We start from the raw sequence: 17,678 nt of genomic DNA on the forward strand, positions 1-17,678 counted from the left end.
AGTTTTGATGTCGCTACACTGGTTACCAGTGTCATTCAGAATTGACTTTAAAATTCTGCTTATGGTTTATAAAGCCTTAAATAATCTCGCCCCGGCTTATATATCGGAATGTCTGACACCTTATATTCCAAATCGTAACCTCAGGTCCTCAACTGAGTGTCTCCTTAGAATTCCAAGAGCAAAACTTAAAAGAAGTGGTGAGGTGGCCTTCTGCTGTTATGCACCTAAAATCTGGAATAGCCTGCCAGTAGGAATTCGCCAGGCTAATACAGTGGAGCACTTTAAAAAACTGCTGAAAACACATTACTTTAACATGGCCTTCTCATAACTTCACTGTAATTTAATCCTGACACTCTGTATATCCAATTCATTATAATAACTATTCATTCAAAATCTCTACTAACCCCTACTCTCTCTTCTGTTTCCTTTTCCGGTGTCCTGTTGGTGGTGGCGTGCGCCACCACCATCTACCCAAAGCACCATGATGTTCCAACAATGATGGATGGATTAAAAGCCAGAAGTCTGTATGACCATCAGCATCAAGTGACTCTGTGAAAAACCCGAACTACAAAGAGGACTATTTCATTTATGTTAGGTAGAATGCCCAAAGGGGACTGGGCGGTCTCGTGGCCTGGACCCCCTACAGTTTTTATTTTTTTCTCCAGCCTTTTGGAGTTTTTTTTTTGTTTTTTCTGTCCACCCTGGCCATCGGACCTTACTCCTTTCTATGTTAATTAATGTTGTCTTATTTTAATTTCTTATTTTGTCTTTTATTTTTCTTCTCTTCATTATGTAAAGCACTTTGAGCTACTTTTTGTATGAAAATGTGCTATATAAATAAATGTTGTTGTTGTTGTTTCCGTGCAAGGAGGACCCAGGATGCAAACCTGCTAGGGATGGGCGTAATTGATAACATATTGATGCTTCCGATCCTGACCTTTGCATTTAAATATTGATGTTCACATTAAAAGTATCGATATTACACATTTTCAATAATATGAAAGTTTATTAGATTATTAGAAATTATTTTAAAAAGCATTTGATGGTGAGGACATGATTAAATTAAAGGTGTCATACTGAGTGAAACAGGAGCTGCTTTTCCTTCTGCATTTTTCATCACCCTGCATTCACACTGGCAGTGCTGCGGTCCACCATCCAAAGCAGTGGAGCTGTGTATGGCAGAAATGAAATGGGAATGGCAGAAAGAAAGCGAAGTGTTGTTTGGAGTTATTTAACTCCACTGAGTGAACAGTAATGAAGCAAAATGCGATACGTGTCAGAAGACTGTACATTATTGCAGCAACACCACAAAGCTAATAAAACACATACAATAAAAGTCAGTCACATTGCTGAACAAACAAAGTTACAACAGAGGTGATCAGAAGAGAGCACGGACACTCAGGCCCTATTCTACTCTTAAAGGAGCCTTCCATAAAGGCAGCCAGTACCCAGGCAATGTTGGTATTGTAATCTGATGGAAGGCTGTTGTAATTGTTTGAATAGAAAATAATCAATTGTCTGTTTTTAGGGAGGAGTACATTACAATTACAGCTTGATGAATGGACATACTTAGAACATACTTTCAAGCTTAATATATTTATTATGCCCATTTTGTTTAAAATAAATACATACTTAATATTACCTTTAAACCCCACTCCCTAGCATTAGACCCAAGTGTCACTTGGGCTGTAAAAACAATGTTAAAAACAGTAGTCCAAGTGTTACCCTGGAAACAGTATAGCTGCGTTTTCTCCTCTGACCTGTAGGAGTGGCTAGTAAAACTAGCATCTCATTAAAAACAATTTTTTAACAGTCCAACTGCTACAGTCTCTCGATGATGAAGTGAATCTGTATTCAGTCAGTGAAATTAAAATATGACAGCGAAAGCAAGTCTGATGAATTCAAAAGTGATGCTTGCACAGTATTTGCATCATTACTATAATTTTTACACTTCTGAATGCATGTCTACTGTTTTGCACATTTTACAGTAAAAAAATTTTTAAGCCAAAATATGCAACGCTTTTTACTTTTTTTTTTTTTTTGAGAAAAATGTAACGCTAATGTTTCTTATTGTTCCACGGATTGTTTGCAAGAACTGAAAAGGTTTAATCATTTCTGTTAATAAACAAGCAAAGTCCGATCTTTGGCACTATATGTAATAGTCTACTAATGCAAAGTCTTTAAAAGTTGACTTTTTGATGTCCATAAATGCTGTAAGTTTTTACAGATTATTAACCACTCTTGCAAGACAACACTCTGGCTGCATCAGCATTGGGATCAGTATCGGCAGTACTGGCCTCAGTATCACCTGGTATTGAATCAAGAAGAAAACTAGCAGTATCGTCCACCACTTGCTGCAGCGCTACCGCTCTCCATCGCTGCTGGTGCAAAAGCACTTGAGAAAATAGTGTTACAAAAGTAGGCACTACACTTTAATCTGGTGTAACCATGCAAGGCAGTAATTATGCCTGCTCCTCGGTCAGTAACAGTCAATTCTGAAAACTCATAATTTTTCAAACAGTAAAGCGAGAAAGTTTTCACCCGTTTTAATGGTGCTTGCTCAGAACAGAGTCGCAAAAAGCAACCTTGAAAAAAGATTTTTTCTCTCAATAATATAATGGATTGTAGTTGATCTGAAATGGGTTTAATCTAAGTTTTCAGTCCAAGTATAAGTTGTAACAGTAAAACTATAATTATTGACCATTTCTAGCATGTCATGTACAATATCCTCTGATATTTTGGGCTTTCACTACCACGTGTCACAATACAGTCATTGGATGGGGCAGTATGTCTTTTTAGTTTAAGACTTTCTAATTCTGGCTGCCGTGTTAACCATCAGGCATTATATCCTTGTAAACAAAATCCACACAAATATACATTTGGCGGTCTTTGTTACTTTTGACAGGTTTTACCTTTTGCTACTGCATATGCGTTGTGCTTTAAACCAGAGGTGCCTGACTTGTGCCCAGTGTATGTCAGCTCATTTATCGTGGCAAGCAAATGGCAGTTGGTTGCCATTGGCATCGCTAACAATTGAAAATGACTGCCAAATGTCAAACTTTCCTTAAGTGAGTTTTGCAGACTTGTACTCTCCTTTTTAATGCCATTTCCACCATTGTGGATGCAAGGCTGTCTTCGGGCTCTGCGATCTTGAGAAAGCTGGTCACAAGATAGTATATGCATGTGTCCTAACAGCTTAGGCAAATGGAAAAAAAAAAAATATATATTTATATACAGGTCCTGTTATAGCAAATAACAAAGTAACTAAATTTTCAGAATAATGAATACTGGACAAACAAACATTCATAGAACATCATGTTAAACAAATCTAGTTTTAATGAAATGTAAATCTCAGTATAACATTTTCTCTACCAAAAATGGACACCAAAGATAACAGTGCGATGCAAAAAATACTTAATGCTGCTCCTACATTTTCCATGCCAAGTCTCGGGAACCCTGCAACAGGTTGTCTCAAAGAGAGACACAGCCTGTTGTGAAATTTCCAGTGTAGGACAGGCTCAATGAGCATGTAGAAGTGACATCATACATTGCCAAATTCTGTGCTCCACAGAACGTTTGCATGCGTAATTGTGTGTGGATACCATACAGTTCAAGTTTCACAGCACTTCTTTGAGATAAACAAAAAAACTGGGAGATACTATCACTTTATGCTGAAAGAAAAATTAACAATTCTGAAAAAAGAAATGAAAGAATCATGACATGGCAAAAGCATTTTGGAATCGTGCCTTCATCTTAATCTAACAACTTGTTTTCATTCTGTATTTTCATACTTGTATTTCCAATAAAAAAAAAAAAAAAAGTTACATCTAACATCTTGTTTTCATTCTGTATTTTCATACTTGTATTTCTATAAAAAAGTTACATCTAATGTGGCATTTTCAAATAAAATATTTTTTGCTGTTTAAGAAGCACAGTTTTTTATATAGGTATTGTCAAGCTTGGATCAGAGTTGCATGACAGACAGGAAGGTAAGTCCAGTCTTTTAAGAGAAATACAGATACTTTATTATTGTATAGAGAAGGCAGGTACAGTCTCAAGACTTTGTTCAGAATAGAAGCTGTTAGGAGCTGTGGCACGAGAAATTATATAAATAGAATTAATGTTCTGTACATCCTGTTTTAATTTTAATTTTCCAAACTCTAGCTTCCACCCGAACAAGGGTATCAACTGCCCCCTCCAGCCTGCAACACTGAAAATCAGTCAGGTGTTGCCAGCAATGGGTCCTGCCGTAATCCCGTGGGAGTGCAGACCTCTAACCACATTGTTCCACAGTTTTTTAGCATCACAAAAAGAGTGACTTCTTTGAAGTGACGCACAATAACTGTTGGAAAAAGAGCTACATAATTTTCCAGTAATACTGACCTTATTTCATTTACTCTTGGTAAGGGATGCATTACCACCATCTTTTTCTTTGCTCGAGTCATAATATGTGGTGTCAATATAAACTGGCCAAAGCACTTAAGGGAGACAAAAAGGAAACATCAAATGAAAAAGCAGTATTAGTGTATATTTTAAATAATTAAAACCTTAAACATTACTAACTGTCAAATATATTGCAAGTCAGAAAATAATAAAGCACAGTATACTTTTTATATGCAATTTTTTTTTTACTAAAATGTAGGACTATCATAGTAAAAAAGTTTACTGATCTAGGTCGGTTTTATTATCTGAAATTTATTACAAGGAAATAACTGAAAATTACTCAGAATTAAGAATTTAAAAACAACTTTGCAGCTTAGTCAAGTATAATTTAAAGTTACATATTTCCTCAGGGCCAATTAAGTAAATGCTGGAGAGCAAATCAAGTGAATTTTTATTTTTTTTAAACATCTTTGGATTCTCACCTTCAGACACAGTTCACAGTTATTTTTTAAATACACAGCCTTTTGGTCATTTGTGGTCTCCAACTGCACAATTAAGCCACAAGATATTTTATTTACATACTGTATGTAAAAAAATTCCAGGCCACTCAACTGAATCAAATTAAAATAATTCAAAGTAATTTTATACTCGAAAAACAAAAGCCATTTCTATTAAGCAGATCAATAAAAAGGGAATGACTGTCATTTAAAACTATAAATGCAAAAAAGGAATAACTGAGCAGAAATAATCACCCAGAGAAGAAATTTAAGATTAACATCTTTATGTTATGGAGCAAACAAAATGTCATGATTGATAAGTATTTGTAGAGGATATCATAAAGATAATGTCAAACCAACACAACTAAAGCCATTATTTTAATGCCATATTTTTCTCTTCACTAGAAATACTTGCTGATCACTTTCTGTGGATTATGAGGTTCCCTAGATAGCGAATTACTGAACAAAATACTTGCATAACAGACTTTATCAAGCAGCTATGCTTAGCAACTTAAAATGTATCTGTAAGGTGCTATTTAGCCAAGAAGGAGGAAGTAAAATTAACAAAATTACAATCATATTCCCATCTGTCAGGAAAAAAACATTAATGAACTACATCTACACAACTTGATGGTGGAGAAAATATTAAAGAAATCTTACAGCACTGTACTCCAATTCTGAAGCAAATCGCTCTTTTTGAATCCTGGTCATATAAAGTACATCTGTATCAGGAAGAGCCTCTTCGATACTGTCGAATTCCTCCTGTAATTGCAAAAGAAAAAACTGATAATTAACATACATAAAAAAAAAAAAAAAATCTGCAAAATATTACTGAATTTCCTTAGTTTAAACTAATGCAATATTAATAATAATAAAATCAGCTCTGGCAATACATTAAAATACTACTCACAGAAGTACAAATTAGTCTTGTAAACATTTGAAATTGAATACATTATAATATCTTTACTTACACCTTGGATATCTATTGCTAATGTCACACTTTGCTATGACAGTTTAACATAAAAATTTGAAACCTCACCTGTTTGATTCCTTTTGATGCCACAAACTTAACAATATCTGTGGGCATGTGTAAATTTTTAGGTGCAACATAACGAAGAGTGATCCTATATTGAGTAAGGAGCTTTGCCAGGGAGTGAACAGTACGTCCATGTTTCAGGTCTCCAACCATAGTGATCTACAAATATTTAACATAAGAAAGTACTTCTCTTCCCAAACAAATATAAAAGCAAAATAAACAAATCTGCATGGTAATTCGCTAAACTACCAGATTTTTTCATGCAAGAACTGACATCAAGAAGTATAGTTGCTTACAGTACAAGGAAAAAGATAAAAAAACGCATAGTCAGGTATATAGTAAAATAACAGCCATGCACATTTAATATTGTCTACACTATTAAAAGTCATAATGTTTCAAACTTAAAATAAATTAACAGCCTAAACAACTTTCATGGTGCTAATTTTCCATTAAGAAGTTCATAAATATAGTACTCCTTTGATATGTTACAAATATACTAATTATGTTTTTATTTTAGGACAAAAGGCATACAATAACTATCAATTTTAGGTAAAATTACTAAGACACATAAAACCTGCTCTGGTAACAACTCTAGCACCCACCCCCTGTGCTACTGCAAGGAAAAATATGAAGCACGATCACACTGTTTGGAAAATTAAATATTACTTTAATAAAATCACCAGCTTTATTACTAAGTACTAAGGTGCAAGAGTGCCATAACGAGAAAGAACGAGATGACTTACAGTCATGCCATTAACAGTGCCCAGCTCTTCACGAATTGTAAATACATCAAGTAAAGCCTGAGTAGGATGTTCTCCAACTCCATCGCCCGCATTTATGACAGGCTTTCTGCAGTGTTTCGCAGCCATCTAAGATAAATAAATAAACAAACAAACAAACACAGAATTATACAAATTACCTTTATTTGTAATCTCAAATAAGCACATCAAGTATAAAATAAAAAGATCTAACACAGCTAGGGACACTGCTGTTGCTAATAAAAATGCTATTTATTCTTAAAATTCAATGTACTTTCAATTGTAGGACTGAATTTAAAAGAAATTATATTGCTAAACTATAGTAAGTAACAATAAAAATACAGTACTTTAAAAGCGCAAATACATTATGATAGAGGAAAAAATGAAAAGATCTTTTTATTCTTTTTTTTTTTTTTTTAAGAATAGAGTGGCAAGCAGTTTCATTTGTTGTAAAAGATGTAGTATTTTAACCTCTCCAGTAAACACATATATATTAAAACATGTCACTTTTGAGAGAGGAGAAATCAAAAATTTCATGATAAGGTTCATATCCGAAAGTAATACTTGATAAATATGGTGCTGCACGTTAGAGAGATATGCATCTCTTTCCAACATGGACTTTGCACCCATGCCATAAAAGTGAACTCAATTATGCCTGTAAAAAGTAAAGTTGCACATAAACTTGCTTTGCCTATGCTTAACGAAACTTAAATTTGGCACCTCTTTGCACCTATCTGTGCCCTTCTAGACTGTTACATTCACAATTATAATATCTGAAATGCCTCTAATTCAGACCTTATGAATTTAATGAAATACAAACTTTAAACATCAAGTCTATTTCTTACCTCAACAGCACCAGGTTGTGGGTGTCGAAGCACTAGCACATCCGCATAGCAACTCATAGTTTGCACTGAATCAGCCAGAGACTCGCCTTTTTGTGTGGATGATGTGGATTCTGAAAAATGGACCACAGAACCACCAAGGCGCTGCATAGCTGCAGAGAACGAACTACTAGTCCTGGTACTGACCTCATAAAACATAGATGCCATTATTTTTCCCTGCAAATAACACAAAACATTGTTAGAAAAGATGTTAATACCTAAATACTAAACAGTAACAATGCCAAAAAAAAAAAATACTATACAGAACTGCAAACCTCTATACTGTATATCTAAAGAGGTGCATCCCGCCTTAAATTATTTTATTATTTATTCAACAAGATGCTCTAATTCAGCCTTCAAAGGCAGTGTTTTAGTTTACAGCACCTGTTAAGAATTTTACCTCATCTCACTGCTTGTAGCTAATGAGATAAGAAGTCTAGGTGGTTTGCTTACTGCATGACTGGCTTATTAAACCTGTCAGGTAAAAAGAAAGTAAGACCTGTCTGGAGAAAAGAATCAAAGAGATGAAAGGAGGCTTAGAGAAACAGTTAAATGCAAGTGAGCTTATTTCTTCTCCATTTTTATGATATTTCAGTTTTTGTAAATTTTTCCTGAACAGGATAACTTGGGTGTATATATGCATTAGGACCAGTACTGAATTGGGAATTTCCTGTTACCAACTAGGCAAGAGAGGCTGACTATTGCTAAAGCTCAAAAGCAGCTAAGTATATGCCATGTTGTACAGAGTAAGCCTCAACAGACTAATCTTTGGATGATGAAGTGCTGCTGCTCTCTTGGGTGGAGTTTGCATGTTGCTGGTATATAAGATGGAGTGTCAGCCCACCTCCGTTTACACTTAAATTTATTAGGCTTAAACTGTGATATGCAGTATCTAAACTTTAACCTACCCTTGGCAGCAACAACTGCTAGACTGTAAGTAATAGCAGTAGGACAAAATGGGCATTGTCCATTCTGTTAGGTTTTCATGGTGCACCAGGCTTGTTAAGAAAGTAGATCTAACAGGGATGCAGGCATTCAGCTGAATAAAACCTCCACTTGCATTCCAAACTAAGTGCCTGAACTCCAGCTTGTAAAAGTATCTGTCTGGACTTCATCTGATAACAAAGATGTAAATCAGAATGGCACGGATATCTCTCCAGAAGCCCCTCTGCAGATGTCTTGAGTCATACAGCACAAAACGAACTAAAGCAAGGACAAAGATCTAGAATTCAAGAGATGACAACTAAGGTGGACAGAAAAACCCACCCATTAGAAAGCACTGGTTTTGTAACTGGATGCAACTAAGCTAATCAGGAGAAGGTTCAACCTTCCAGTAAATTCTATACTATCCTAAAGAAGCTCTCTCTCCCTCTATGAGATATTCACTGGGCAATCACTGAACTCGATGGGTATTCTCTCAGGTAGGTGGAATTCTCCAAAAATACTGAAAACATCTGAATCTTTATCTCTAAACTCAAAAGTCATGAGACGCCCACTCTATGAGAAGCTGAAAAGGTGAAGTTCTCTTCTCTTTGTGAGCCTGAGAGCTACGATCCAGTCTGCCAAGCTAAGCACTGAGCTCTGTCTGCTTGAGAGCAGCCATTACTTTAAGAAGGGAACTTCAGCCTATAAACTCTTGGGTCAAAATGAGTAATAATGTCTCCCTATGAAACGGCAAAAGACAGTTGTGAGGAAGCAGCAGCATAGCATGGACAAGGATCATGCAGCAAAGAGAAAGAGTAGAGTCCAACGCAAGAAAAATCTTACACTTGAACCTGGACCAACAACAAAGCATCAGCTCCATTACGATACTGGACATCATCCACAAAGAGCCGATATCGTAAAACTATTTATCTGTGCCAAGATAAAATAGAACTCTAAATTCTACTAAACAGCCAGCCTATATGTTAGGTTTGTCTGTCTAGTCCGTCTGCGTCCTGTCTTACAGTGTATGTCAATATATATATGTAGTTACCACACTGCTATAATCCTTGTGTTTATCAATAAATTGCATTATTCTATTTCTTAAATCAAGTGTGCCTACGTTACCTTGATATAAGTCTAAAGGCTGGAAACCCGCTTCCTACAATGGACAAAGGTAAGTTAAATAAAAGTAAGAGCCTTGCTGAATCATTGGATTAATTACTGGTATCGCGGAAGGCAAGCCTGATATATAATTAACCAAGTGAAAATTTTGTTTTCAAATCCCACATTATTATGACATTCTCTTAGGTGGAAATCTTATTGATTATTAATAATCAAAAAAAAAAAAAAAATGACACTTAACCTAAATGTAGAATATACAGGTTAATTTTCCCGGAGTCCTATATATGAACCAAAGCTAAAACAAGCAAACTCTAAACAAAAGGTAACCACTCAAAGAATTAAACTATTTGAAAACAATTATTTTGTTAAAACTCCTACCTTTAAAATATCCAGTGGCCTCTCTTTCTGAACCATTATATGAAGGCTGTGGGCAACATTGAATAAATGTGACATCTAAAGAAGGGATAAATGAGTTAAAACAAATATAGACAAATAATAAATCCTTCAACTCTTTCACACTTCAGCCTTATCACAGCCTTGAGCTAACCCAGTCTCCCTTCCAGATAAGTATTAAACCCTTCAAAATTAAAATTATGGCATTGAACAAATTAAATTCTTTTCTATACAGCAAAGGGCCAGTAATTGCAGGATTAAACACCCATGAAGATGTTTTGAGGTAAGGTACTTATTTCAAGTAAGGAAAACAAAAGTTTCTAGCACATGCAAGAAAGAGTTTCACTGTATTCATGACAATAGTAATGACCCCGATGGAAAAAAATTGCTGCTCTTGTAACACAGAGACAAGCAGGTTTCACTTGTGCCTATGTATTAAGATAAACAATGTCTGTTGCTTGATACAGACACAATCAAAACTACTGTTGATAGTTATTGACATCTCCCACTGTGGAAAATGTTACTTAAAACAATAATACACAGCAATTACAAGTTAACTTTTTAAGAAAGAAAAGCTATGTCTCCAGAAGATTTTGCTTAGAAACCACCCAACAAGTATTACATGCTTTCTTTGGTTTTTATCAGGCTGTCAATGTCAAGCAACACATTATAGTTTCAAAAGTAGGCAAACATACATATTAGAAACTCCTGAAAGCAGTTTCTCACATGTATATAAAAATATAAATTGTGAGGTTATTATTAACTGAAAAATGAACATGTACTACCTGCTCCTTGCTAAACTGTCGTACAGAAAGGATGTGCTGCCCAATAAGTGGATGCAAAAAAGGCGAGGTCTGTGGGTGAGGCACACTTTGGGTTCCCTGGTGCTGTGGAGAAGTTATACGTGCCAAGGGAAGCGGGTGCATGTAGTGGTCAATGACAGAGGTTAACTCTTTGAAGTCAAAAGAAAGAGAGAGAGATTATCAAATTATGACAGGACAACAAGTAACTAAATGATACTAAAATTACCTTGGACTTTAAATTATAGAAAATTTGTATATAATAAAACAAAACGAATTTGTAAATGAGCAGTAAGATTCTTAATGTAAGTTATCAAAATCATTACCACTAGAAAAAGAATAACCCAAACTATTACAATGCAAATAAATATAGGATGCTATGTTTTATAATAGTGCAGTCTTTGAAAGAATTCACACAACAATAATGTACTGCATGACTTTTTTTTTTTTTTTTTTTTTTTTTTTAAATCAGTATAATCATGCCTTTTCACACTTCAAAAATTTTCCGATCTCAAAACTGATCAAACAACTTATATTAGAAATTTATCAGGAGGAAAAAGCAAATCTAGTAATTTTCACATCAGGAAATGTACCAGTAATCACAATCACTTTACACACAAAAAAATGTTGCATTGTGTTCTACACAACCTTGTCCCTTTCTTATCACATTTAAGCATATGTAAAACACACTTAAAAAGGTACAGGTAACAGATATAACATGTTTAAAGCAAAAAAAAGTAGAAATTGTGTCCTGTTGCCAGAGTATTTCTTTAAAGAATGGTGAAACATGCCCAGAGAGGAGTATGGTGACAGATGTGGCACTACTGAGTTCAAAACCTGAAATGTGTTAAAGTTAGTAGTTTAGCATCAGGATTTTCAATTGTTGTCTAATGAATATAAACATTTGATACATTGTACTGTATACTTTGAGAATAAAATTATAAACCAAAAACATAAGAAGCACAAAAATTACAGAATGCAAACCTGATTCTACAGCTTTCCTCAAGGGTTTCTCCTTTGACTCTTCAGCTGTTAATATAAAAAAACAATCTAGTAACAAGAATTAAACATACCTGAATATGAAAACACCTACCAGATTTATGCACAAAAATGTCTAAACAGTTAATTAAAAAATAAACAAAAACAATTAAGGAGTTAAAGGAAAAAGCAAAGAAAAATTATTCTGGACTATGAACACTTCCTAAACATAGGAACTTCACAAATAATTTGGAATGAATTAAAAAAACACTTTTGGTTATCTAATGTACAGATTCAGATTTATTAGAAATAATACACAAAATCTTTTATGTAAATAAGTATAAAAAGTGTTCATTATTTCATCATTAAATTTCACAATGGCCTCCATCAATACTTTTGGGTTTTACTTGGTCTTCAAGTCCTTCGATTAACTTTCCAGCCCTGGCTTGACTGTGGTGTAAGGTCGCAGAGTGTTTAATTTAATCCTGGCAGCCTTTGGCACACAGGAAAATCCAATCGTGGATGGTTTATTTAAATTTTTCCTATGTAACTAATTACCCTGAAAAATGGAACGATATCAAAGTAAAACTGGAGCAGAATTTAAACTCATCCGCTGCAGCCAGTATCCTTTCATTTTTCAAGGACAAGTGGTCATGGTAGTGATGTTCGTAGGCTGTGCTTTTTTTTCTTTCTTTTTTAAATCAATAACTACAGATTTACACAATTTGGAAAGTACAAACTGTCAAAACCTCCTCAAGTTTTGTTTTTTTTTCTGTGATCAATTTTTTTTTTGATGTTTGAACCTGGCGTCTCACAGAATTTTTTGTGAACAAAAATCTGATATCAGAAGAAACCTTTCTGATGACAACTGAGTTCAGTTTGTTACATTAGTCTGAGCATTGTTTTGTAAAACCAAAACAGAAAAAATGTTGATGAAGCCATTTTGGGAAGATGGGGTCAATCTTATATGAGTTCTTCAGCTCATCTTTCATTGCCTATTTGTCTTTCACATACGACATCAAACTGCAATGCATATATGCATAGTTGGCATGAAATAGGAATGTTTATACTGCAGATTACAAAGTAAAACTAAATCCAATATCATCTTCATTTTCTCTTTCAGACCAGCTTAATGTTTTCTATGCCCATTTGAAGCACAACAAGCATTCCAGCACTGGTTGTCTGCAGCACCACATGATTCATACTTTTCTTCCTTTCTGTACATGACACACAAGGAGGACATTAAAAGAGTTTAAGCCTTCAAAACATCTAGTCCAGATGGAATATCCAGAGGTTTTAAAAACATGTAGCAAACAATTTGCTGACATCTTAAGTGACATCAATATTTCAATAGAGGAATCTGCTGTCCCCTTCTGCTTCAATAGGACCATAGTTTTCCTGGTGCCCAAGAAACCAAAAATGGACTGTCTACATCAATACAGAATGGTGGCATCCACTCGAAATGTGAAGACTGTGACATATTAAAAAGAATGTTCCACAGAGTCATGATAACCTCCAGTTTACAGATCACCCTAACTGATTAACAGAGGATGCCATATCAATTGTACTATCTTGTCACATGTGGATTATAAAAACTGCTTCGCCAGAGTCCCGTTTACAGAGTACTGTATAGCATTTAACACTGTTATACCAATAAAGCTGACAGGTACACTCAATAATTTAGGACTTTGTGCCACCTTCTACAATTGTATTTTGCTGAGCTTCTTTTGTGATGCTTGTTCATCTCCATCTGTGTGCCAAGACATAACTTTTACTCCATCATTAAATTTTCCTAATACCACCATCATGGGCCTGATTATCCTGGGTCCGCTGTTCTTCTCAATCTACATGCTTCCATTAGGTCAGATTATTTCATGGCACAGCGTGAGCTACCAGAGCAATGCTGATGACACACAGCTGATGACCCCGATTCTCTTGATGCACTAACACAATGTCTTACTTGTATTTCTGAATGGATGAATAGTAACTTTCTCAAGCTAAATAAAGAAAAAACTGAAATCTTAGTGATTGGCAATAATAAATACAATGAGGCTATTAGAAATAAACTGGATACATTAGGATTAAAAGTGAAGATGGAAGTAAAAAGCTTACGGGTAACTGTTGACTGTAATCTGAATTTTAAATTGCATACTAATCAGATCACTAGGACAGCATTTTTTCACTTAAACACAGCAAAAGTTAGACCTCTTATATCATTGAAAGATGCTGAGAAATTAATTCACGCGTTTGTTTTCAGTCGACTAGTTTACTGTAACTCAATCCTCTCAGGAATACCCAAAAAAGACATAAATCGTTTGCAACTGGTGCAGAATGCAGCTGCTAGAATCCTAACCAGGAAAAGAAAATCCAAGCACATTTCTCCAGTTTTGATGTCACTACACTGGTTACCTGTGACATTTAGGATTGACTTTAAAATTATGCTTATGGTTTATAAAGCCTTAAATAATCTCGCCCCATCTTATATATCGGAACGTCTGACACCTTATATTCCAAATCGTAACCTCAGATCCTCAAATGAATGTCTCCTTAGAATTCCAAGAGCAAAACTTAAAAGAAGTGGTGAGGCGGCCTTCTGCTATTATGCACCTAAAATCTGGAATAGCCCGCCAATAGGAATTCGCCAGGCTAATACAGTGGAACACTTCAAAAAAACTGCTGAAAACACATTATTTTAACATGGCCTTCTCATAACTTCACTGTAATTTAATCCTGACACTCTGTATATCCAATTCATTATAATAACTATTCATGGTGGCTCTAAAAACTGTACTAACCCCATCTCTCTCTTCTGTTTCTTTTTCCGGTGTCCTTTTGGTGGTGGCCAGCACCATCTACTCAAAGCACTGTGGTGTTCCAACAGTGATGGATTAAAAGCCAGAAGTCTGCATGACCATCATCATCAAGTCCTTCCGTGAGAACCCTAAATGCAAAGAGGACTATTTCATTTATGTTAGGTAGAATGCCCAGAGGGTCTGGGCGGACTTGTGGCCTGGAACCCCTGCAGATTTTATTTTTTTCTCCAGCCGTCTGGAGTTTTTTTTTTGTTTTGTTTTTTCTGTCCTCCCTGGCCATCGGACCTTACTCTTTTTCTTTGTTAACTAATGTTGTCTTATTTTAATTTCTTATTTTGTCTTTTATTGTTCTTTTCTTCATTATGTAAAGCACTTTGAGCTACTTTTTTGTTTGAAAATGTGCTATATAAATAAATGTTGTTGTTGATTAAAAAGTATTGCACTACTTACAAAGAAATGGTCTTCTTGCTGACTCTGTGGTACCAGGACAAAAAGTTCATCCTTAATGTAAGCAAAACCAAGGAGCTGGTCATTGACTTCAAAAAACAGAAGGTAAACCACACTATTTATATTAGAGGGGTTGCTGTGCCAGTGCCCTACAACCTCAAATGTTGGAGGACACATCACATTTCACCAACAGTTTCCTCAAACTTTTACAAGTGCACGTGGAGTCCACCTTCAAATAATGGTAAGGCACCTGCTTGCCTCATGATCATAATGCACTGCAGAGAGCAAGGAATGCAGGGCACAAACAACATTCAGTGCCTTAGAAAGAGAAATGGTATAATTACAGACCTCCGTTTTTCTCACGCCTCTGCTCTAGCATGTGGTACATGCCTACTAGCATTCACACCAGCAGATTCAGGAATAGTTTCTACCCACAAGTCATAAGGTTGTTGCTGTTACAATATTCAACAGTTAACCACAAGAAATCAAAGAGTGTTATATATAACACTTTATTTACATGATTATACATACATCCAAATACGCATACAGTAGGGTCTCGCTTATCCGACCTTCCCTTATCCGACATTCTGTATTATCCGATGTCCCACCGCAAAAAAAAACAAAACAAAAAAAAGCATCAATCGGCAACAAGAACTGTAAGTTGCGAGCGTGAGCGTAGTCTATTTTTTGTTGCTAAGTTCATTTTTTCAGTTAATTTTTTCTGTTTTGTTGTAAAACATGATTATTAGGTTCCTAATGTGTAATATTATAACATAGTTTGACATTTAATAGGCTTTTTCTTAACAGCTCCCATTATCCGACATTTTCACTTATCCGACCTTCTGCTGGCCTGTTTATATTGGATAAGCGAGACTCTACTGTATACATGTTTTTCTTTGGAATGATAGGAACACGTTTTTTTCCTTTTTTGTATTTTATTTTTGTTAGATATTAAGACATGTAAGTACCAATTTCTTTGCACTATATGCATATAACAATAAACATTACTGTTGAGCATTTGAATCTTAAGTTCTGGCTAATTTGACAGGCCTACTGCAAATGTATTCCATGTGGAAAGCTAAATATGGAAAGCACTACAGCATTTATGAGGAAGCAGGACTGCCACTACATGTAGGGAAAGCTGAGTGTGCACTTGTGCATGTACAGTAATCTATGACTTTGAACTCACAGATTACTGCTGGCAGAAATTCAAAATTTAAAAATTGATTTTTATAAGTAAATAACAATTGCCACTACTCCTCACTACATGCCCCACATTACACAAGTGTTTCTCAACCACTGCGTCACAACTCACTTTTGGGTCATAATTTGCTATTGTTTACAATGATAGTGGGTTGCGGTGGATCAGGCTTAGCATTGTGACAGGTCGCAGCTCTAACAATTGGATTAGATTCACCAAGCGGGACCCTTGTCCCACCTCCACAACTCTGATGATCACATACAAGTTACCAAGGGGAACCCAGAGATGCCAACCCCGACTGTAGCACTCGCTCTCAAATCACCAAAGGGGACCAAGTAACCCCAAGGCTGCAAAGACAGTTATACAGGAAAGGGTGGGCCACAATGCTAGAAAGGATGAAAAACACTTCATTACAGGATAATCTTGGAAGGTAGTTGTTTAAGTCTTTGTTTTTATTGCTAATACATATGCTCAGGAAGTTAAACCAGGGTACTTTTGTAATTGTTGGAATTATTGAATCTTGTGTTGGTTCGATTTTGGACCAGATTCAATTTTCTTGTAATGTGTGCCTAAGCTTTAATGAATCTGTATGTATCTAAATACAACACTTAATGATTTTACTTATCTTCTTTACACTGTTCATGCTTAAAACAAAAAAAGAATTAAAAAAATAAATCTATCAAATAAAAAGCCTGACTACAGCTATGCTTGAGGACCACAACATTACAAAAACTATCTGATTTGTTTACCAAACGTAGCCCAGTAAAGAAAATGCCTGTTATCACCTAACTAGAAGAGTACAAATAAGGTCTGCCTTAAATGCTACAGAAATTACACGTTTCATGGTTTGATCAACCTGATCACAAGTGAATTTAAGCCCTTTTTCCCACCCACCAAATACATGGTCAACTGATACCCAATCATAAAAGAGATAAAGAGGCTCGGAGTCTAAATCAGGCACTAGGATTGATCTGAGTGAATGGTATTGAACCAAGATTTATGATTAGAACTTGTACTGTATGTACATGTGAATTTATTTTTCTGCCAATTAGTCTAAAATTGCCTAATTATTGGCAGAAATGTCTCTCATAATGCACAGTATTTTCTGTAGTTAGGTCAGATCATATTTATACCTCAAGCAAACTGCTCCAGGGTTCATCTGGTACCGCTCCGTGAACATTGTTTTTAAAGGGTCTTTGGTTGTTTAGCATGCACTGGAGTGTGACTAGCATGTTCACATCTACCTAAATGAACTGGACTAAAAGAGAAATCACTTCAGTGTTTGGAAAATAAATTTCCAAAACACTAGGTGTGAAAACGCCTTTAAAGTAAACTGAGCAGGTATGTACAGTATGTTAACCTTATACCTAAACAACCTACAGTTTTTGATACCTCATCTATTTGGAAAAGAAATAATGATAGCGAGAAAACCAACTAGTAACCAA

The 17,678-nt window shown here is 35.3% G+C and overlaps 1 protein-coding gene across 3 annotated transcripts in view; it reads right to left on the bottom strand.

Moving 5' to 3' along the window:
* The window catches only part of cad (carbamoyl-phosphate synthetase 2, aspartate transcarbamylase, and dihydroorotase), a 134,863-nt gene that overhangs the window by 14,598 nt on the left and 102,587 nt on the right, over positions 1-17,678 (bottom strand). For all 3 annotated transcript variants that reach the window (XM_028796796.2, XM_028796794.2, XM_028796793.2), the window contains 8 exons: positions 11,779-11,823; positions 10,780-10,946; positions 9,980-10,054; positions 7,520-7,732; positions 6,660-6,785; positions 5,920-6,075; positions 5,541-5,642; positions 4,384-4,478 (listed from right to left, as the gene is read on the bottom strand). In XM_028796796.2, the coding sequence (XP_028652629.2) occupies positions 4,384-4,478; positions 5,541-5,642; positions 5,920-6,075; positions 6,660-6,785; positions 7,520-7,732; positions 9,980-10,054; positions 10,780-10,946; positions 11,779-11,823 (979 nt within the window). The remainder of the gene's footprint in view (positions 1-4,383; positions 4,479-5,540; positions 5,643-5,919; positions 6,076-6,659; positions 6,786-7,519; positions 7,733-9,979; positions 10,055-10,779; positions 10,947-11,778; positions 11,824-17,678) is intronic.

The sequence above is a fragment of the Erpetoichthys calabaricus genome, chromosome 3 (genome assembly GCF_900747795.2).
Source record: "Erpetoichthys calabaricus chromosome 3, fErpCal1.3, whole genome shotgun sequence".
Taxonomy (NCBI): domain Eukaryota; kingdom Metazoa; phylum Chordata; class Cladistia; order Polypteriformes; family Polypteridae; genus Erpetoichthys; species Erpetoichthys calabaricus.